The following is a 24,408-nucleotide window of genomic DNA, read 5'->3' as shown; positions in this document are numbered from 1 at the left end:
TGTCTTTTTCATGATTAGATTGGGATTATGTGTGTGTGTTTTGTTTTGTTTTGAGAAATACCATAGAATTTAAGTGCATTCTCATTACATCACCTCAAGAATACATGCTATTAAAACAACTTAACAATGTGGATATTGAATCTGATTATGTGGCTGAAGTAGTGTTTGTCAGGTTTCTCCACCATGATGTTTTTCTCCCCCTTCTTCATGCTTTTCATATTGTTGGATAGACATCACTATGAGGAACCCACCTGAAGTAAAATTAAGTTAGATTTCTGAATAGCCACATATTCAATAATAAAATGGAAAAAGATTAAAAATATAAATGTAAAAAATTATTGTAAGAATATTAAGGTGTCTCTTTGTATATTACTTGGTTGAGGAAGATCATCTAAGTGAGAAACTCCAGAAATAATAAAGAAAAATGACATCATATATAAACATAAAATTTTAATGTATGGTCAAATTTAGCATACCAATTAAAAGAAATATTATACTGAGGTGAAAATACCACAACATACATTTGCAAATTTTTAATTAATTGAGTATTTAGCATGTACCAGATAGTCTTCCAAATATAATACATCTGTTATTTCATTTAACTTTTAAAACAACCCATGAAATATATACACTTACTTTTTCTTTTTACAGACAAGGAAATTAAGGCACAGATAGGTTAAATAAACCCTATAAGGCTACAGATCTAGTAAGGAAGGGCAGAGTAAAAATCAAACCCCAGGCAGTCTGGCTCCCAGGCCCTTGCACTTAAACACTATACAATATTGCCTTAAGTTGATAGGAAAGAGATAAAAGACCTAATAAGAAAAAAAAAATGAGCAAAATATATAAATGTGCTTGCCACAGTAAAGAAAATATAAGAATGAATGTAACATCATTCATATGGGAAATGTTGCTCAGGAATGCTAGTAGTTACAGAAATATAAACTTTACCGCAAGGGAATACCATTTTCATCCATCAAATTGGCAATCATTTTGACAATTGATATTATCCTTTTCTGGTGAGGATGTGGAAAAATGGGAAATTTTATGCTTTACTAGAATGAATATAAATGACTAGACTATTTTTGGAAAAGTTTTTTTTTTTTTTTAATGGAAATTAACATTTTCCATAGAGACTTAGTCCTCCTCTCCTTTCTTTCTCAACATAATGGCACTTCTAATGACCTAGGTGTTCAATTCAGAACATTTTCTCCTCTTTCTAAAACTTGCAACCCATTTCCAAGTTGTGGACTATCAAGCTCATAAATTCAACTGAGAAATTATTTGAAGTAACAACTTGCTTTTTTTCTCATGAGATACTCTTAAGAATATTTCCATAGATCATTAAATATTCATCTTCAAAATAACTTTTAATAGGAGCATAGTATCCCATCTTTGGAATATACCCAATTTACTTAACTAATTTTCTGCCATTGGGCACTGCACTTTTTTTGCCCTACTGTTTCATGCACTGCAACAACTTTACCTACCCAGAGCCTCAGCCAACACCATGATCCAGGGTGTACAGAATCTCCTCTCACATAGCATCTTACCAGGGGACTTACTGCACAGCTTCCTTAGAGACACTGGGAAATTTTAACAGAAGAGTGTTGTGGTTGATTCTAAATCTAAAAAATTATTTTAGATGTAGATTTGAGGCTGAAATGGAAAGAAATGAATCAATTTTTGGAAAGTATTTTTTAAAAATCTATTGGAATTAGTAGTGCACATACTCCTGGATCTGGCCATTAATATTTAAAACTTCTTTTTTGTAAAATGTTAACATTCATAGAGAGCAGTATATAAACATAAACATAAAGCTTAAAAATTATTGTAAAGCAAATACTTGTGTCCTTATCAGGTGAAAATGTAGATCATTTTTAGAAGCAACTTTTTTCAATGAAATATCCTTCTTTTCCCACTTTCTCCACTCTCCTAACCTCCCTTTAGTTTTCTTTACAGTGTTTTGCTCTGTATAATGGAATAATACTACAGTGTTTATTCTCTGTGTCTGGATTAACAGTATGTTTGTGAGATCACCTATATTGTGCATATAGCTGAAGTTGGTTTATTTTCATTTCCATAACATTAATAATGGGTCTTAGGCAAAACTAGGAAGACACACATGATTACACTAGGACTCAATAACCATTGACATCATCCCTTAGCCCTTAGCCAGACACAGCACAGGAGACACAGCACAGAGAACTTGGCAGGCCAGTGAATTGGTGGTTGTTTACCTTCTGAAAATGGTCTCATAACAGTCCACACAACAGACAAGAACAGGAGCTGGTCTTATTTAGCACCTCCAAGTAACTAACTGCTCCTGTAAGGAGAGAAGACTCAGAAACCTGGGTGCAAAAGATACACAGGCTTTGAGTTTCCCTGTTCCAAAGTTGAGCCAATAACTTTAAAAAACTGATTTATGAATACCAACAAAGGACATGTATTCTGGGAAACCTGAAGGCTCTCCTCCTTTGGTAGTTAGAGTTTATTTACAGCCTTCCTTGTTCAGATATAGTGTACCAATCAGGTCATGTTTACCATAAGCAATGGTTTCAATAACACAGCTGCCACACAATTTTACTAGGTTTTATGGGAATGAAACAAGAAAACTAAGCCAAGGTCAAATTTGTTCATAGAAAAGGGGAGAATGTTTTTGTTCACCCTTTATTCACAGACATAACCATGCTTTTTGCTCCATGAAATAGAGAAATGGTTTGATTACAGATTTTAGCTCTTATGAAAGAATTGCTGTGAGCTCTCTGTACTTGTCCCCTGGTGAACACATATACACATTTCTGTTGGTTATATAGCCAGCAGTAGGGTTGCTAAGTCAATGGGCATGTCTCTTTTCAATCTTGTTAGGTAGCACTCAACTGATTACCAACATGTATGTAACAATTTACCCTGCCACAAGCATATTGTGAGAGTTTCTATTACTCTATGTCCTCTTCAATTCCTGAAATTGTCATTCTTTAAATGTTAGTCATTATGGTGGATGTGTAGTAGTATCTCACTGTGGTTTTAATTTGGATTTCCCTATTTATGATGTTAATAATCGTTACACACATATATAGGCTACTTGGATTTCTTCTTTTGTGAATTGCCTGTTTAAGTCTCTTCTCCATATTTCTATTGTTTGGGAGTTCTTTATACATTCTGGATATATATATATTCTGAAAATATGTTCTGTCACTTGAAGTTTTGTCTTTTCATTCTATATGGTATTTTTGTATAAATATATTTACAAGCATAGTTGGTAATCAGAATATTTAACTATTGATGTGGTGTGGTAATTGATAAATAAGAATAGTACATATCTGTTGAATATCAGGCCCTTTTTAAAAATTATAGCATCAGTCAGCATAGCCAAAATTATACAGTAAGTAACAGGAAATGTAAACAAATAAAAGAATTTTTGGATTTTTTTGTGCACATCCATATTACTGCACAGTAGGATTGGTTGGACTTGAGGAATGTGATAAATTTAATGAGGAAAGCATGCTGCAGTGTTGTGTACATAGTTCCATTTAATTAGAAGAGTGAAGATAGGTTGGTTTATGTTTGTGAGCATTGAGAAAAGTATGCAGGGATACATGTTAAACCATTAATCTTTGCTATTTCTGATGGGTAGAACTGGAGCATAGTGTTGGGAGGCAGTCTTTTTCTTCATATACCCTTGAATGTTTGGTTTGTTATAATCAATATATGTTAATATTTTTAAAAAGCTAAGTTAAAATGAAATTTATGAAAAAATAAATAAATAAATAGTCTACCTTCTTGTAATTCACATAGCACTTTGTACAAATGGGAAGATTAAAGCTATTTTGGGCTCTTCTTTCAGAATAGGTCCATGCAGATCAATGATATGAGGTCTGTCTGGAAAATTTCCAACCATTGTTAATATAACAAGAATGGTTTGCACGACATGGATGTAACCTTGCAGCCATGGAGAGAGGACTGGAATGTGTATGTGTGAACAATGAAAACTTCTCTGTACTAGTCAGCAGGGGTGATAAATGCCATCGAGTGAGCATGTGTACTGTGTGGCTATCACATTCAAAATGACTGGGCCAGTAGAGCAACAAATCTGCATCAAATTTTGTGTCAAGCTACAATGTTCCTCCATGGAAACTATACAGATGATTCAGAAGGCTGCAGATATGGGCAACTGGTGATTGGCAGCTTCATCATGACAATGTGCCTGCTCATGCATCACATCTCATGCAGTTTTTTTGTGAAACATCAAATCACCCAGGTGACTCAGTGCCCCTAAAGCCCAGATTTGGAGCCCTGAAACTTCTGGCTTTTTCTGAAACTAAAATCACCCTTGAAAGGGAAGAGACTTCAGACCATTGATGAGATTCAGGAAAATACAATGGGGCAGCTGATGGCAACTGGGAGAACTGTGTGAGGTCCCATGGTGCCTACTTTGAAGGGGACTGAAACATCATTGTCCTAGGAACAATGTTTCTTGTACTTTGTATCTTCTTCAATAAATGTCTCTGTTTTTCATATTACATGGCTGAATACCTTCTGGACAGACCTTGTATGTCATTCAGATGACTGCTGAGAATTTTCAAACAAACTTAACCATATCTATCTAAGCAAATATCTCCAAGAGCAAAAGTGAAATAAAGACAAGAAATTAAGAATGAAATTACTCATTTAAAAATGCACAGGTTTAGGAGATTTTGTGATCTCTAGGACCTCAACTCTTCCTCTTTTTTATTATAAGCTCCATGAGGGCACGGTTGTTTGTTTTTTTCACCATTGTATCCCTAGTTTCAAACTTAGTGACTGATATATAGGAGACAGTTGATAAATACTTACTAAATACAAGACTGAATAAATATCCACTTTTTTGTTATTTTATTAATTGTTCTTCTCAGGCAAAGCTATATTTGGTTCTAGTTTACAGGGCACCATGCCATTACCTCTGTGTATTCTGTGATCATGTGGCGCTGTGATTCCTTTTGAGTACATAGGTCTCTCCAATAGGTCTGTGAAATACCCAGGCAAAGTCTAATTTTTATTCATGCTTTCCTTTCTGTATCCCACAGAGCAGCTAATTCAGTAAATTATAAATATAGTGAGATGTTAAAAAATGTGTTTTAATGGGAAAAAGGAAACCCTAGTGTACTGTTGGTGGGAATGCAGACTGGTGCAGCCACTGTGGAAAACAGTATAGAGTTTCCTCAGAAAACTAAAAATGGAACTGCCTTCTGACCCAGCAATTCCTCTACTGGGAATATACCCCAAGAATCCTGAAACACCAATTCAAAACAATTTATGCTCATAGCAGCACTTTTTATAATAGCCAAGATTTGGGAACAGCCTAAGTGCCCATCAGTAGATGAGTGGATTAAAAAAAACTGACAAATTTATACAATGGAATACTGCACAACAGAAAAAAAGAAGAAATTCCTACCTTTTGCAACAGTGTGGATGGAACTGGAGACTATTATGCTAAGTGAAATAAGTCAGTCAGAGAAAGACAAATACCATATGATCTCACTTATAAGAGGAATCTAATAAACAAAATAAATTAATGAGCAAAATAAAGCCAGAGGCATGGAAACATATAACAGACTGATAACTCTAAGAGGGGAGGAGGAAGGTGGAGTCTTATTGAAAGAAGGTAAAGGGATTAGTCAAAGAACATATATGAAGGACTCATGACCATGGACAGTGGTATGGGGACTGACTATGGAAGTGAGAGGTAGGAGGGCATTGAGAAGGGAGAAGAATTGGGACAACTGTAATAGCATAAACAATAAAACATTAAAAAATGTGTTTACTTCTTCCAAATCATTCCTTTGAAGAACATGACTCCAACAGTTATTTGAGCACACCAGTAAACAACTCTTTGATTCTACTACCTATTTACTATTCCTCTGATGTCACTTTTGATCCCATGCCCATCTTGTATTTTGTGGTACATTACTATTATCAGTCTACTAATTTTCTAACATACAGCCTCAATTTATTTGTCTCACTTCTCTTTGAAATACTTGTGTACGCTGTACGTTTCCCATGGGATCCTTTTTATTCATGAGTCTTTAAATCCCTCTTGTATGTTAATGACTTAAAAATGATGAATCAAGCCTGAAATTTTTCCTGAAATTAAACTCATATATCCATCTGCCTACTCTACATCTCCACTTGGATATCCATGGTTATCTCAAATATAATATCCAATACTGAACTTATTCTCTGCCCTCACCCAAAATTTGCTCCTATATCAATCATCTTTGTCTCAGTAAATGGCAATTCCATCCTTCCAATTACTCAGTTCAATCATGATTCCTTTTTTCCCCTCACACTTAATTTCTAATTCATTAGGCAGTCTGATTAGAGCTAATGTCAAAATACACCCAATATTCAAATTCTTCTTTTTACTTGCATTGCTATAACCCTGATCCAAGCCACCACCACTTTTCAGCTGCGTATCTGTGCTCCCCCCTTGCTACATCCTACCTCCCAACAACTTCAGCTCTCAACTCAGCATTGAGATGACCATGTTAAAACTTAAATTAACTCACGCTACATCTTTTATCAAAATCATGGAATAGCTTCCCATCTCATCCAGAGTTAATGTGGCCACTTGTCACCTCTCTAACCTTACTACATATATCTTTCCTCTTCTGCCCACTTTAGCCAAATTTAGATAGATTCCACTTACATGCAGAGATAAAGGTTTACATTAAATTGAACCAATACTCTCATCTGTGAGGAAATAAATCAGATTTTATCTATGAAGAAAGCATATACCAACAAGTTTTCTGGTAGCATTTCAGGAACTTTTTTCTCAAAGGCTATGAAGTTCTTTGACATCATGAGAATTCTGTTTCTTAATCCATTTATGCAAAATATTGTAAGACCAATCTAGGAGGCCTGTATAAATATATATATATTTTTAATTTTACTGATTCATTTTTTGTGTGAAACATTCATATAAGATACTTTGAAAGAAAATAGTTATACTTAACTAGTGAAAGTTAATTAATAAAAATTTGGAACTGACAGCTGTAAATATTGATTTTTTTGTTTAGGCCACCATTTACAATCACAAAAGAATTCATCTTGAAATTCAACCAAACAAAAAATCCCAAAGAGAAGGAAGAATTGTTGGACCTAGCCAGAAAAATGATTCTCAAATGTAAGGTAATGCTCCACTATTTGATTTACTTGGTATATGAACTTTCTCTTCTAGTTGGTGGACTGAATACTTGTTCTAAAATATCAAAATAAATAAGAATATACCTTTCTTTAATTATAAGTACTCATAGTTAAAAATATTAATGCAAATTAAACTTTACAACCAAATAATTCAAGGTCAAATGGCTTTTGGAGTGAAGGTTCCCCATAAACTGTTAGGGAATGTAGCTGCTGGCATTAGTTGAGGAGCCTGCAGCAAAATATCAAAGACTGGAAAATAAATTTTTGATGACAAAAATGCCATTTTTCTTTTTAAACTGTTAACTGAGATATGATGTGTCCCCAAAAGAAATAAAAACATTCCTTAACCTTCACTATATGTGCACAGGAGGTTATCATGTTTATTAACTTCTGCCCATGTACAGTGAAGGAGTCAGAGTTTTTTTTAGCAATTTGGTATTAAACTAATTTCTGTCAAATCACATTTTGTCAATATACTTTCCTTCTAAAATCAGAGATGCATTCTCTTTGTGGGGAAAGGAGATAAAAATAGAAGAAATCCCTGTAAACTAAAGAATGAGAATTATTTTAAACAGATAACAAATGAGGCTAGAATATTATCAAGCATTCTCTACATTTTAACATGAACACAGTTTACGTAAAGGGTCAATAAACAAAAATAATAAAGCAAAAGTAAAAAACAGAATGTTTCCTACAACTCTAGTCACAGTGCACCAACTTCATAGAATGTGACTTTGAAAATATAATTAAGGGATAATCTAAATAAAGCCAGAAATTGAACATTTTTGTTTGCCTTTCTTATGTTTTCTCATCACAGAGAAAATTGGGTCTCAGGACCTTAGGCACCGGGAGACATGTGCATCTTCCCACTGCGTGGACTGAAATAGCATATCTGGCCCAATGCAAAGGAGAAATCCAAGATGGTATGTGCTCTAACTAAACTCTTCCCATTTACCCTAAGTGTTTTCTAGATTAGCAGTGAAGGCATAATTTCAGAACTTTAATATTTAGAAATTGTGCAGGATCCTAAAAAAAAAGGTGCTTTTCTCTATCAAAATACTTGATAATGTTTCATTATGAAAGTTCCTTCTGTAATTTTGAATTAATGAATTTGCTCAACTTTTTAATTACAGAACTGTTTGAAAATCTTTTGCTCAGCATAGTCTTTATTGCTTTTTTCTAAAGTTAGTAACTAATTAAAAAGTAATATAAAGTGTCATTTAGTGATTTTCAATTACAATAGGGACTATACTTTAGAGAAACTTGATTCTGTACTTTGTAAGTCTTACTCATAAAACAGTAACTGAATGGCCATTAGTTTTTCACTTACTTTATACAACCATTTTACTTATTACCTTTACATTTATCACTTCTCACTTACATGTCTCCTTCCAAACTACCCTCTAACCAATCTAAAAAAAAATTAAAAACCATTATTTTTAAGGAGGTAAAATTGCTTCTATCATTATCCTAAATTTTATGTGTATGCCTTTTAAAATGAGTTTTTAGAATGTTAAGTGTATGAGGTCAGTGAGTATTTCCCCATGTAAATTGAGTTTTATAGTGCTGCCTGGGAGCTTCCAAGCAATGACTAAGAATGATTTTGTATTTAACTTGCGTATAGGACTCTTTGTCACAGTGCCATTCACAAACTGATCTCTATTAAACGTTAAAATGATATGGAAGTGAACACTCTTGGCTTACCAGCAACCAGCAGCCACTTTCTTTTCTTTGTCAGTTAAACTTGTTTTGTTCAGATATCCTGCAGTCCTGTGATTCAGATGAGGACTGGCCTTTCCCAGCCTTGGGGTGAATCATGATTGATTTAAACCAATCAAAGCAACACCCCTTTAATCCTCAGTGATTAGATGAAGGGAGTCACAGGACCTGGTCCTTATCAAGAGATATAAAGATAAGACTGAAACACTCATTTTTGAATTGCTTTGGAAAAAGACATGCCTGGGGATAAAGTACCTTTTCCTCCTTATGCCCCTCTGGATTCTTCTCTAAACAGCATGGTAAGAACAAACTGCCTGGGGCTGGTCCTGTCATCATGGTCATCATGTTACCAGGGGAACTGTGTGCAGAGGGCTGGTACATTAGCCAGCCTTGGAGTCTTGGTCTTTCCCCCTTTTATCCTGTGACATTGTAAACATATTTACTTTAAAGACACTTTGTTGAGCTTTCTGTTACATACAGCCAAAAGCTTTTAACTCATCAATACTGAACTCCAAATAAAACCCAAACTATGATTTCTTTTTACCAACTCCACAACTGGAATACCCTCCTAATCAGGGTCTTGCCTATACCCTTGTCTAGATGTTCCTCATTCTACTGTCCACTCTCCATTCATCAGTAACCATTCTAAACTTGAACTAAGTTCAATGCCTTATGATTACACTTAAAAAGAACCCCAACTTTACATTATGGGCTACACAGCTCAGAATGATCTGTGTCTTGGCTACCTTCCCTACTTACCCAGTGTGCTCCAGTCATGCTGGTCTCCTTTCTGTTATTTGAATGTGTTAGGACTTTTCCTTTCTCAGGTCTCCACAGTTGCTGTTCTTTCTCAAATATTTACATGACAGAGCCTCAAAATCTTTGTAATGACTTGAGGTACAATTTTCTTTAGGGCCTTAGCTCTACACTCTCCCTTGTTCAGTTCCACTGGGGCCTATTTTCTCTGCTTGATTTCCTACTCTTTTATAGTCCTTACCTTTAGCACTGTCTTTTGTCACCCCGATCTGTCCTATTTCCCACATTGTTCTGTATATTGCCTGGTGATGTATTTTGTGTTGGCTGGAACAGCTGGAGCTCTTGAGACATCCCCCTTCCCCCCCATCTCTCATCTCTAATCATCTGTTTATAGTCTTTCCAACTTGATGACTTCTGAGTAGCTAGACTTCCTCCATGGCAGCTTAAAGTTCCAGAGCTCATAGTTTAAGAGAAAGGTCCAGGTGGCAGCTGTATTGCTTTTCCTGATCTAGCCTTGAAAGTAATGCAGTGTTACACCTGCTACAGTCTATTGGTTGAAGCAGTCACAAGACCTGATCAGGTTCAAGGGGAAGGGGGCATAAATTTCACCTCTTGATTGGACGGGTGTCAAATAATTTGTAAATATTTTAAGACCATAGTCTTCTGACTGAGCAAATAGTTCATTGTAAGATTTAATTGTAGCATGTAGAAAATATCATAATTTATAACTTAGGGAGTTTCTACTTTTTGATTTTTCAGAAGCTTTAAATATGCTTTACATTTCTTTGGACCATGCTTCCTTTGATTATGATCATCTACCTGCCTTATTTTTTCTTGCGGAATCAATTTTATATAGACTCTGCTGTGATGCATTTCTAAAGGCATTCTTATATTCAGTTGAAATAAAGTTGGCAAAGGTATGTGGTAAAAATATTTTTAATGTATTTTAATTGCTACATGTACTATGTAGCCACATGACATCCATTTTAGGATCTAAACATTCCATTTGGTTTTATTATAGAATATTCTCTTTTTTTGACAGTTTATTTTGGTCTTCTCTAAATGTGAGTAATATCATACATTAATGTTTGATATCCAAAAAAGATAGTTTGAGAAAATACACCACCAACTATGTAAGAAAATAACATTAAATTAAAAATCAAGTTTATTCTGATACCTGAGTATATATAGCTTTTTTGGTCTCTGTTTTAAGGATCTTAAAATGCGACTTTTGCATTTGAAAATGCCAACAGATAACCTTAAATCCTTGCTCATTTTTTAAGAAAGTGCTCATTCAGTTTGAGAAGATTTGTTATTCTCTCAGTATTCCAAGCTGTTTAAAGCCATCAGATGGGAAATTATGGTCAAGTAGCTCCTGGACTGGGTGTCATGTAGTTCTGCTCCCCGTGATGATCATGATTGCCTGCTGCAAAATTTATTATCATTCAAAGAAATTTAGCTTAACTAGTGGTTTTGTGGCTTTATTGTAAAGAAAGAAAGGGAGGTTAGAAGAGAAGAAAAGATGGAGAGAGAAGGAAAGAGGGGTAAAGACTAAAGGAAGCAAAGATGGGAGAGCAGAGAAAGAGAAATTGACACACAAAGATTTAGCCCAAGAGGCAAAGCTTGACTTGTCAAGAGACTATGTAAACAAACGAGACGTGAGTCAAAATTGCACAGGAAGTTCCTGAATTCCTTAGAGATAGAAAGGGAGATTTTTTTCAGTGAAAATCTGTCTTTTTCAGCATGTTATAAATGAAAGTTTTAAAAACCATTTTCCAAGCATAGCTATAACTAAAGATAGCCTCTAGATCGGGCAAAACTCATGACCAAATTGGGGTATAATACAATGGTTACTCAAACTGATAAACTTTTCATGTATTTTCCATTTTTCCACACATTAAATTTTAAAATATTAATTAATATTTACTTCAATATCAATCTCTAATCCTTTGAAAAATCCTAACTTATTTTTTCTGAGTAGTTTTTCACTTCAGTCGCATAGAAATGCACAGTACTATATCAAAGTGGTCTATATGAGAAGATATCTTGGGCATAACTTATAGACATTTTATTTTTATTTTGTTTTTAAGTCTATAAATGGCATATGTTCAGAATTTTTGGATATGCTTACAGATATTGATGATGCATTCACATAATGTATTTTATTGATATAAGTTTGTGGTAAAAAATATTTGGAAAGTCACTGCTGTAATAGAAAGTTTATGACTTTTGGTGTAATACACACAGTACTGGGTTCAAAGTCTAGTAATGCCACTTATTTGTTCAGTAGTTGTGGATGAACCACTGAGACTGGGTAGAATCATTTTTAGATTTTTTTACGTGTAAATCTAATAATTCCTTGCATTGTTATTAAGAGGATTTGGACGCACATATAGTTTGATAGCGATATAGTGATATTGTTATTATTTGGCTCTCCATAATCTTATGATTTAGCAACTTAGGCCCTTGTGTTGTCTTTATTTCCATACTTAGTGTGTGTGTGCATGTGTGTGTGGGGTGTTCAGTTAATTTTCTGTGCAATTTTGCATATCATATGATTTTGAAGATATTCTATTTTCTGTAGTCTACATGAAAAAACTGTTTTAGCTATACACATATTCTAAACTTCACAGAATTGGGTTGTTACATTTATTTACTAATGGCTTGTTTTTTCATGAGAGAATGAGGATCTTAGTACAGAATTCTATGGATAGGCAGAATATTTCTCAAAACTATCTAAAGCCATGCTTTTCAAATAGTTTTGACTGAGACCCATAGGAATGTCTTTTGTGTTGAAATCCAGCACACACATTAATACACACTCATTTATATACTGAAACAAGAAACTGTTTAATGTATTATGATATTTTCTCTTTTACTTTATTTAAAAATTCCCTCTCAGTTGATTTCATGACTCACTTAAAGGGCATGGCTTGCAATTTGAAAAATATGGTTTAAAAGAACATAGAACAAAAATATCATTCAGTATTGGTCATTGTATGTAATGTAGAGATGATTTATAGAAGTTTTTCTGCCTGAACAAGTATTTCAACCTTGATATATTTTAAAATTATTTCAAAAGCACAGTCTCAGGAGTTTGAAATTGTTTCATCAAACACAAATGTAATAAGAAAATGGTTTATTTTCTTTATGGTTTTTAAACATTTATTGCTGCAACACAATGATGTTGTTTTCTTTCTCTTTTGACAGGTTGGCTATTTGATCTTCTTGAGACTTTTTATATATTTCCTGTATGGTCACCTAGAAAGTTTTAAACAACATTTACTTAGGCTTCAACCATTTTTATACGGTAGAATATCTTTTATCTTCTTCACTTATAAATGTTTTATGTTATTTTTTTGAGAAGCTCAGACTATGACTATAAAGAGCATAAGCTGTATTTTACTTTTCAGGAAAGATAAGAGGTACGGTATTAAGGAGAGCACTTCTTCTGGACAAGATTACATGGGTTTTACTTTTAACTTTTCTACTAAACTACTTCTATCACCTTGTCTGACTCATATATAAGAGCATCTGCCTCTCTAGATTTCAAGGAAGTTAAATTCATATTTTAGTTAGGCAATACTAGGGGTGATGGAGATGCTGGACTGGAGTAAAGAGAATGTGGATGCGGAGGTCAATTAGCTATGATCAGTAGAGGCAAGAGATGTTAAATACATGAGAAAAGACATGGGACTTAGTGATCTATTGGATCTAGGCCACATACAAGGGAAAGGGAGGGATTCAAGAGGAACCTTAAGTTTTACATATTGATTAATATGTTCAAGATATTGGTGCTCTAAACTGAGAACAGTTTGGAAAAATATTGGATATACTGAATTTGAAGGTCACATAGGTACGTATACCAAGCTAGAAGTTGAAAACACAGGTTTGGAACTCGAGAAATACCTGAAGCCTGGGATTCACTTATTTCATGGATATTAACATGGATAAGTTGACAGTTGTCCTTGTTAACCTGGCTGAGACAACCTGAGGGTGGGAGGTGGTGGTGGGTATAAATTAATTCTAGGAAAAATGTCTTGGGAAACATAAACATTTAAAAGATTATTGGAGTAACAGACAATTGTAAAGGAAAATTGAAGGAAATAGGAGGAAGTGATAGTATAGAAATCCAAAGAAGAGGGGAAGTTCAAGAAGATCAACATTAATAACAGCTGTAGAAGTATTAAATAGTAGGACTGAGGGTGATTATGGGTTTCTGTAATCAGAAAGTCTCTGTCGAGCATGAGAACATACTGAGGAGAGAGGTGAAAGCAAAATTCAAATTGATATAAACAAAGACTGCAAGGAAAGTTTAAGCATTAGATAGAGATGACAAACTATTTCAAAAAGCTTAGCTATAAAGGGAAAGGAGAAATATGTCAATAGTTTGGATGAAAATAAACCAGGTCAAAAGAAGCGATTAGTGTATTGTAGGATAAAGGATGAAGAGACTCAAAATACAAGAAATGGAATAGCATTTGTTGGAAAGTCATGGAGGAGGAAACAGAAGGTCATAGTGGAAGGTGTTTTGGAGGCTGACTGATGCAGACAATGAATGCTAGTTCTAACAGGTATGAAACCAAGACAAGGCTGTAGACCGGCAGAATAGGAATTGCATGTCTGTCATATTTCTCATTTTGATTTCATCATTATGTTAAAAATCCTTTCTCTAATTCTGTACTGTGTTCAGCAGAGTGACTCATGAATATTTAGATGATGGTGCCAAGAAAATTTTGAACAATTATTTGAATAAAACTTGAAGTTTTCACTTTAGCCTGTTATTGTGGACATATCCCATGAAAACAAATATCTTTGTTTCATATAAGGATAAAATCCCCAGATTTTTCCCTCTTAAAAAATACTGTTAAATGCAGCCTTACTTAAGCTACATCTCTGTCTTCAACAACATGCTGAATCCTACCAGAGGCTGTTAGCAGATGCTACCTATCCATGTAGCAATCCAGCAAAAGATCAGTTATTACAAATTTTCCCACTGTGTCAATGAACTGAAACTCCAAGATAGTCTAAAAGTTTATAAAAGAAACAACACGAAAATGGTTCTGTGAACTATTGCATAGTCTTATGTTAAATATGTAATTGTTGCTATATTTAAAATATACATTTAAAAAAATTAATAACATCTTGAAAGGGAATAAAAATGGAGAATATTGAGTTAAAAGCAATGATACTAATTTGTTTGTAGGATTATAATTTTAAAGTATTCATTATGAATATAGTGTCTATTGTAACTTTATTTGTTTCCAGCTGAAAGTGTCCAAGCATTGTTGTGTAGTAACTACTTAATTGGGCATTAGGCCATAAGGCAATTGCTGTTCTGAGTTTATATAGACTATTATGTATGAATTATTTACCTTGTAGTTTTCTATTACACCACTAGGTGGTATACATAACTTTATAAATCTTGAATAGATGGGAAAATGTACAGCAATTTCAGCACTGAAGTATTACATTTAATTATATTTTAATAACTAAAAGATGACACACTATGTGAGATATTAATAAACTATTCCTTATTCTTACAATAGCACTTTCTTACTCTGAAGACTCATATTACAAGTATCCAAACATCTTTTCAAATGTACAAGTTATTTTGAAAACCATGGAAATCATATATGAAAGAGAATTATCATATGGATCATTCTCTAGCCCTGTGGAAAAAGAGAAACAATTTGAAAACATAGATTCTGATATGGTGAGTCTATTCTAGTACATTATGAATCAAATTATGATCATTATGATTAAATATTTGTGCTTGCCAGTTCTGAAGATGACTTCAGTGGGGGCAGGGGAGGGGGAGAGCAGTAAAGACATTAAATTCAGGAAACCATGAGAAGTAGTTAATAGGATCAGTAGTGCAGCACCAATATGCATCACTACTATTCTAAATAAAGTAATGTCATAATACCTTCTTCCTTATAGAGTCCATCTCAGGTGTTTGAATGAAAATTGCAACATAATTTAGTTTGACTTATAAATGAACATTTTAATATATTACATTTTTATTAAAGGGGAAGTGTTTAAAGTACAGGCTATTAATTAGAGCAAGTGTAATATTTTCATGCTTCCATGAGTCATATATAATAGCATTTCATATGCTATTAAAATAAATGGAAAAATGGTTCAAAATTGAGGAATTAAAAGAATCTCTATTGTATGAAAAGCCTTATTTTAATTTCTAACTCAGATATTAGTCAGTAACATCAGAAAAAACTAGCTATTCCAATTATATAATTTCTAAGTTTGTAATAAACTATTATGCAGATGTATCAGGCAAACAAAACTGCAGTGAGCTATATAATTGTTCATATACTATATGGGCTGATGTATGTCAAATAGCACTTTTTGATCTCTGGGGTTCATATCTCTTTATTTCCTTTTCTTGCATATATTCCAAAAGAAAGCAGTAAACACTGCAAAAGCTTGATTCTTTTATTATTTATTTTGTGTTGTATATGCTTATGATTTTATAGTTTATATATAGAAAATTTGTTTTTTTATTTAATTTGTTTTTTCTGAAAAAAAAAATGCAATAACATAATACAAGTTGAAGCAACTAAGAAAATGTAAGGGAGATTATCTTTCAAATAATTTTATCTAGAAGTTGCTTCATCATTTTCTCATGTTTCCATTGGACCCTTTTTAAAACTAACTAAAATTTAGTTCATAACATTACTGACCTACCTCAAAGAGCAAGATAAATCTCAAACAACCTAACACTGCACCTAAAAGACCTACAAAAAGAAAAACAAATGCCAAAGTAAGTAGGATAGAATAAAGATTAGAGTGAAAATAAATGACATAGAGACTAAAAAAACAATAAATCCAAAAGATCAATGAAATGAAGAGCTGGTTCTTCCAAAAGATAAATAAGAGTGATGAACCTTTAACCAGACTCTTCAAAAAGTAAATAAATAAAATAAAACAGAGGGGACTCAAATAAATAAAATATAAAAATAAAAGAGAAGTGACAACTGACTCCACAGTAATACAAGAGATAGTAAGAAAATATTCTGAACAACTACATGCCAACAAATTGGACAATCTGGAAGAAGTGGATAAATGCCTAGAAACATACAATCTTCCAAAACTGAATCAGGAAGAGGCAGAAAATCTGAATAGACCAATTACAACTAATGAAATTGAAGTAGTAATAAAAAAACTTTCAGCGAACAAAAGTTCTGGACTGGATGGCCTCACAGGCAAATTCTACCAAACATTCAAAGAAGAACTAAGACCTATCCTTCTCAACCTATTCCAAAAATTTCAAGAGGAAGGAAGACTTCCAAGATCTTTTTACAAAGTCAGTATTATTCTAATCCAAAATCATATAAAGACACTAAAAAGAAAGAAAGTTAAAGGCCAGTATCCCTGATGAACATAGATGCTAAAATCCTCAACAAAGTATTAGCAAACTGGATTCAGCATGGTGTTTGGTCTCTTTATGGTGTATGATCTTTTTAGATCATACACCATAATCAAGTGTGATGTATTCTGGGGATGCAAGGTTGGTATAATATCCACAAATCAATAAACATGATATTCCACATGAACAAAATGAAGGGTAAAAATCACATGATCATATCAATAGAAGCAGAAAAAAGCATTTCATAAAATTCAGCACCTATCTTTGATTTAAAAAAAACTCTCAAAAAAGTGGGAATAGAAGAATCACAGTTCAGCATAATAAAGTCCATATATGACAAACCCACAGCCACCATCATACTCAATAGTCAAAAAAAAAAAAGAAAGAAAGAAAGAAAGAAAGAAAAACACCTATCCCTTAAGATCAGGAATAAAACAGAGATGTCCACTTTCACCACTCTTATTCAACATAGTGCTGGAAGTTCTAGCCATCATAATCAGACAAGAAGAAGAAATAAAAGGCATTTAAAGTGTTGCTGGTTCGATTCCCAGTCAGCACACAGGACTAGGTTGCACGTCAGGTTCCCAGTTGGGAGCGTAAGTGAGAGGCAACCACATAGTGATGTTTCTCTCCCTTTCTTTCTCCTTTCCCCTCTCTCTACAAGTAAATAAACAAACAAACAAACAAACATAAATAAATAATTTTTAAAAAATAAAAGGCATTCAAATTGGAAAGGAGAAAGTAAAATTGTCATTATTCACAGATGACATGATATTATATATAGAATATCTTAAAGACTCCACCAAAATACTACTAGATCTAATAAATGAATTTGGCAAAGGAGCAGGATTCAAAAATTAGTGTAATTTTTATACACCAATAATGAACTATCAGAAAGAGAAATTAAGAAAACAAACAAAAGTACCTAGGAATAAATTTAACAAAGGAGGTAAAAGACCTGTCCTTAAAGAATTATGAGATACTGAACAAATAAATTTAGGAAGATATAAATAAATGGAAGCATATACTATGTTTATGGATAGGAAGAATTAACATCATTAAAATGTCCATGCTACCCAAAGCAATCTATAGATTCAACACTTACTATCGAGATAACATTGGCATATCTCACAGATCTAGAACAAATATTTCAAAAATGGATATGGAAACACAAAAGACCCCCAATAGCCTCAGCAAAGCAATCTTGAGAAAGAAGAACAAAGTTGGAGGAATAGTACTCTCTGATATCAAACTATACAACAAGGGCAAAGTCATCACAACAGCATGGTACTGGCATAAAAACAACACATAGTTCAATGGAACAGAATAGAGAGCCCAGAAATAAACCTACACCTTTATGATCAATTAATATTTGACAGAGGAGGCAGCAACATATAGTGGGATAAAGATAACCTTTTCAATAAATGGTTTTAGAAAAATTGGACAGATATGTGCAAAAAAATGAAACTAGACCACATTTTTACACCGTACACAAGAAAAAACTCAAAATGAATTAAAGACTTAAGTGTTAGACCCAAAACCATAAATATCCTAGAAGAAAATACAGGTAGTAAAATCTCACATTTCTCATCGCAATATTTTTCCTGCTCTGTCTCCTTGCGCAAGGGAAACTAAGGAAAGAAGATATAAATGGGACTACATCAAACTAAAAAGGTCTTCCAAAACAAAAGAAGCAGTCAACAAAATGAAAAGGGAACCCACTGAATGATACATCTGATAGGGTGTTAATATCCAAAATATATAAAGAATTGATATAACTCAACACCAAGAAGACAAACACCTCAATTAAAAAATGGGAAAAAGACCTGAATAGAAACTCTCCAAAGAGTACATACAGATGGCCAATATACATATGAAAAAATGTTCATTACTAGTCATCGGAGAGATGCAAATTTAAACCACAATAAGATATCACCTCACATCTGTCAGAATGGCTACCATCAATAAATCTACAAACAACAAATGCTGGTAAGGATGTAGATAAAAGGGAACTCTTGTGCACTGTTGGTGGAAATGCAGACTGGTGCAGTCACTGTGAAAAACAGTATGGAGTGTCATCAAAAAATTAAAAATGGAACTGCCTTTTGACCCAGTGAACCCACTTTTGGGAATATATCTGAAAAAACACAAAACACTAATTGAAAGAATATATACACCCCATGTTCATTGCAACATTATTTACAATAGCTAAGATCTGGAAACAGCCCAAGTGTACATCAGTAGCTGAGTGGACAAAAAAGCTGTGGTACATTTACACAATGGAATACTACTCAGCCATAAAAAAAATGAAATCTTACCTTTTGCGACAGTGTGGATGCACCTGCAGAGTATTATGCTAAATGAAATAAGCCAGTCAAAGAAAGACAAATACTAAATGATCTCACTTATATGTGTAATCTAATGAACAAAAGAAACCGATGAACAAAATAGAAATAGAGGCATGTATTCATGATATCAAGAGGGTGGGGTTTGCCAGGCTGGTTAAAAGAAGGTGAAGGAGTTAAGGAAAAACATATATATGTATGTTTTTATATATACACACACACACACACACACAGAACAATGTGGTGATAGCCAGAGGGAAAGGGGCATAGGGGTAGGTGGAGGTGGGCAAAGTGGGGATAAGTGGGGATGGAAAGAGGCTTTGCTTGGGGTGATGGGTGCAGGATGCAGTGGGAAGATGAAGTTTTGTTCAGTTGTACCCTTGAAACCTGTATGGTTTTGTGAACTAATGTCACTCCAACAAATTCAATAAACAATAAATTAAAATAGAGTAAAACTAACTAAAATTTAAGTATGTAAGGAAAAACGTTTACTAACATCTGTTTTTAATCTTACTAGGCTTTCGTGTTTTCTCTTTGGCTCATTACTTGATGAGCCATAAGAGTGACATAGACTGAGTACTTTTAACTTTTTGGTTATAATTATTAATGAATGCAATTTGACCCATGCAGAAAAGGGATCTTATTTTGGTTTAAAAATATTTTAACAATAAATACATAACCTAAGTTATCAAGCAACAGAAGGAACACCGATCATGAAGAGGAAAAACCTGCTCACCAACTGGCTGTGTGATCCAGAAGAGATCGGTTGAGCTCTCTAAATCCAATTTGTAAATCTTTAAAAAAGGCATCACCTCACATTGAAAAGTATAAAAATGTCAAATCCCTGTATTAAACACCTGAAACTGACATAACTAATATAATACTGTATGCCAACTATACTTAAAAAATGATGTATGCAATATTCTTAACCTACTTTGAGTTGCTTAATAATAACCTTTACTTTTGAGGCATGTTATTTAAAAGGAAAAGTGATTTTTATTGCTGACCTTCCAAAAAAAAGACATCACCATCCCTATCATCATCATCATCATCATCATCATCATCATCATCATCATAATCACCATCATCATCATCATATTTGCTCTAACTTATCTATAGGGTTGTTCATGAAGATTGCAAAAAAAGCATGTGCCTTGTAAATTATTAAGTATCATGAGAATATAAATAATAATTATTGAAAAATATATTTAGGAACTCACTTTAACTTAGGCAGATAAATATAATAATTTTCATGTAAGAACATGATTATGCTAACTAAATGATTGTGCTTAACTGTGTAGTTAATTGTGCTTAACTTAATGTGGGGATATGAATGTCTTTCCTTGAAACAAATAGGATATTGTGAAATCTTTATGACATGAGTGTTCTGGTTATGAGGCAGGCAACCTTCAGTGTTGATTGTGCTTCTCTAAGTATCAATCCTTTGCACTCTCGGTGCACATACACAGCAAGGAAATGGAAGCTTACTGCTGTAGAGCTTGACTTGAACTCGAAGGGGCAAAAATATCAACACATGGAAGAGAATGTATCTCCTTAGAATGGAACAAGTCCCTAAGTTTCTGTGCCTTTTTCCACTTTTTGGAACTAAGGGCTTAGTTTCAATCTTTTCTAACCTCCATGTCAGCTCTCTAGGTGTAATTCCATGAACGGATTGTAACAGATTTTAGCCTATCAGATTTATTGCTTTCCTTTTCCTCCTCCCATTACCTTGTAATATAAGGAAAATAAAAACTAGTGTAGTCATAGTGCTGTTAAAATTGCTGGTTGAGCTAACAGATTCAGTGCTTGATTGTATATTTTAATGTTGTGCCCCCGTTTCAGCCAATCTTCTCCAGTATTAACCTAAGCCAGCCTCTCCAGTTCAGATGAGTCTTTATTCATTCAATACTGTTCTCTCACCTCCCAGAAAAAGGGAAAAAGAGAAAAACAGGAATATAAGATACATTTGTATTCATTCACTCTTCTGTCTTTATTGTTATTATGCTATAGTAGAGGATTTGTTAATTTATTTCTACAGCCCTTATCCTTCAATAATGCTAAAAGGTCCATCTCAGAGCATATTTTGACCACTATAAAATATTTTATTTTTAATATATTTATAAGCATTGGAGTAGAAGCATAATTAGTTAATTTGTTTTCAAAATGTTGCTATAAAATAGGTGGAAAAAATGGATTCTGCAGGATATAGACATTAGGGTGTTGGTTCTATTTAAGAAAGGAAAGGCGTTTGCTTTCTCTGCTCCTGAACCCATTTCTCCTTTTAATATCCTTTTAAGCTGATCCAGACACAGAGTTTCCATTGACTTTGACAAATGGTATACTTTAATTAGCTCTGTGGGTTGCAGAGTCAGACCACTGGATTGGTTTTTCACTCTGTCCTTTGCTCACTAGCAAAGCTGAATTTGCTAGTTGTCACATGATAATAACAGAGTTTGTTGATCAAAGTAGATTCAAACTCAGATAAAATGCTATGATTTTTTACAGGATAGGAGTAGCTGTCCTAAAGTATAAATGGTTTTCTGAAAACTAGGAAACACACAATTTACATATTAAATTATATTTGCAATCTCATCCTCTAATGCTTTAAGTAATTGGTATGCCAGATGCATTATCTATATTTGGGACATTTTGTGCTGTACCGTAATTGCAAAATGGTTACTAGGAATTGGGTTAGACTGAGAAACAGTTTCCTTAAAATTAGGAGCATTAGCTATGATTCATATCTTATTGTTCAAGCAACACATGTATTGAGAGGTCTTTTCATGGCAATGTCAATCATCCTTAAAATGACTGAAAACAAGGATGAAATTCAAAACACTCTATGAGCAGCCAACATGGAGCCCATGCTTTCAAGCTCTTTTTTGTTATAAAAGACACCTTGGTCAAACGCTCAGAGCTTGTGTACTCAAATTTGCATATAATTCAAACAGATGTGGTTGTCTGAATTCTCAGCCAACAGAAGATTAACATATTTTTAGGTGGGTATCCTAAAGTAGGCGTTGTACAAGCCAACTCTAATAGCCTGTTAGAGGAGGTACTGTAGAGGACTTGACCTCCTTTTGACCCTTGAGCTAGCCCTGGGCAATCAGAGCTCCTCAACCCTCCCCTGTCCTTGGAAAATATGTTCTGCTCACCCATTCCCACTGTGGGGACCTTTGTTCCGGATGTGACCTTGACGAAGCAACGTGTTGTTGATACCTTCTGGACAGTATACCTGACTGAGCCCAGTTAAGGCCTCTACATAAACTTTAAGATTCTGGAGGGTGGGTGTGAAGATATACTCTTCTTGTGGCCATTCAAAACTAGTCTGGTAAGGTGCCTTGCTTATTAAAGCTGCTGCTGCCAACCTGGAGTGTTCTCCCTCTTTCTTAGATCTTTCCTGCCGTACATGCATGGGGGCCAATTTGCAAACCAACATAACCCAAAGCTGGACAGTACAGAAAGTGGGGAGATGAAAGAACCATAAGAAGTGGTCATAAGCCAAAATGTAGAAAGGAAGGGAGGGAGGCAGGGAAGGGAAAAAAAAGAAAACATTCTCTGGAAGTCATTTAATGCAGTGCTCAGTGCTTTTCAAACTACCTGGGGTAAAAGATCTCAGTTCTTAGTTTCCAAATTGTCATGGACTAATTAATGATTTTGTAAACTAAAATAATGAATTACCAAAAATAAAAACTCAAAGCATTATATTTTATTAGACAAAATAGGAAATTAACTATGTCCACTTGTATTCTCAATGTGTATTCTTTATTGCTGTACTCTAGTTAACAGTTCGCAGATGGCACTTACCTGCTAACCACACCTTGAGTGAATCTGGTTTAGTATAAAGGCAAAGAACTCCACAGCACCCTAATAGCTTTGTCTCTTACACTGTTGATGTACATGATGATTATATTAAATCATGTAATCATTATTATTATATTCATTTATTCAAGCTTGGTGAATACATTTTTTCTTTTGAAAAAAAGTAAGGAAGAAACTTAAGCAAGATTTCTAAGCAAATGCTTAAAATACATAAAATATATGAGGATAAATCAGCCTCACTTACCCGGAAAATTCACAGGGTAGCAAATTCATCATTTTCTCTTGATGACAATGCCCTTCAGCCAAAGACAACCAGGACCACACCTGCATTTAAGCAAAGTGGGTTTATTATTTGTTGCAGAAAGAGAAGACATGCCCAAGGAACTATAGAATATCTTAGTAAGAGGGTATAAGAATGAATCTATTATAGGATTTAGACTTTGCTTGGGTGACTGGGAGAGGCTATAAAGAAGCAGGGATTCTCTCTAGGTTTGCTGCTGCCAGAAAGTAGGAACAATTCTGTGTTTGGGTATTTTGTAGGTGGTACAGTGACTTTTTGTTTATGCTTAGAAAAACATTGTCAAGTAGCTTTGTTTGTTTATCATGGTCTCAGAATATCTTCGTCTGAGGTTGATATTCTGTGAGTTTTTTTCAATCAGAGGATAAAATGACCAGGTTGTAAGCTTCAGAGCAGCTTATAATAACATTGATGTCAAATCAGTTCCAGACATCAGAGGCTGCTTTTTAATAATGAGTAAAAATGGTACCATGTGAAAATTAAACTTAAATCTTGTTCATTGTCTAAAATCTTGATTTATTTTTCTTTACCAAATGATGGTGCATAATGTTGTTAACAAGAACCTTTGACCTAACTGAATATAATGCAGTGTACATTATGAGGGAAAAATAGTGTTGTTTTAAATTAGTCAAGCCAACCACAAGTTTCAAAATACATCAACTTACATATTGATTTTGAATAAGTTTACAACATGAGTCCATCAGGCATCCAGATTGAGACATCTAGAGAAATTTGAAGAAAGAATTTCATTTGTATGGTTTCCATTTTTTGCATGGGCTCAACTGCAAAGCAGAAAATTGAGTTATTTGGCTAAAATATATGCATTTACTGATGTCAGTACATCTCAGTCTGATGTCTTACATTATCTTAAACTAAAGCTTTTCTATGGAATATTC

The 24,408-nt window shown here is 33.9% G+C and overlaps 1 protein-coding gene across 1 annotated transcript in view; it reads left to right on the top strand.

Annotated features, from left to right (window-relative positions):
* Nucleotides 1–24,408, top strand: part of TMEM232 (transmembrane protein 232) — a 181,010-nt gene that overhangs the window by 14,382 nt on the left and 142,220 nt on the right. Inside the window, exons 2-6 of the mRNA XM_090279017.1 lie at nt 7,059–7,170; nt 8,003–8,108; nt 10,420–10,577; nt 12,871–12,970; nt 15,210–15,376. Coding sequence (XP_090135143.1) covers nt 7,059–7,170; nt 8,003–8,108; nt 10,420–10,577; nt 12,871–12,970; nt 15,210–15,376 — 643 coding nt within the window. The remainder of the gene's footprint in view (nt 1–7,058; nt 7,171–8,002; nt 8,109–10,419; nt 10,578–12,870; nt 12,971–15,209; nt 15,377–24,408) is intronic.

This window comes from Furipterus horrens, unplaced genomic scaffold (genome assembly GCF_987537825.1).
Source record: "Furipterus horrens unplaced genomic scaffold, mFurHor1.1.pri manual_scaffold_5, whole genome shotgun sequence".
Taxonomy (NCBI): domain Eukaryota; kingdom Metazoa; phylum Chordata; class Mammalia; order Chiroptera; family Furipteridae; genus Furipterus; species Furipterus horrens.
Note: the sequence above shows the minus strand (reverse complement) of the source record. Positions and strands in the feature narration are given on the sequence as shown.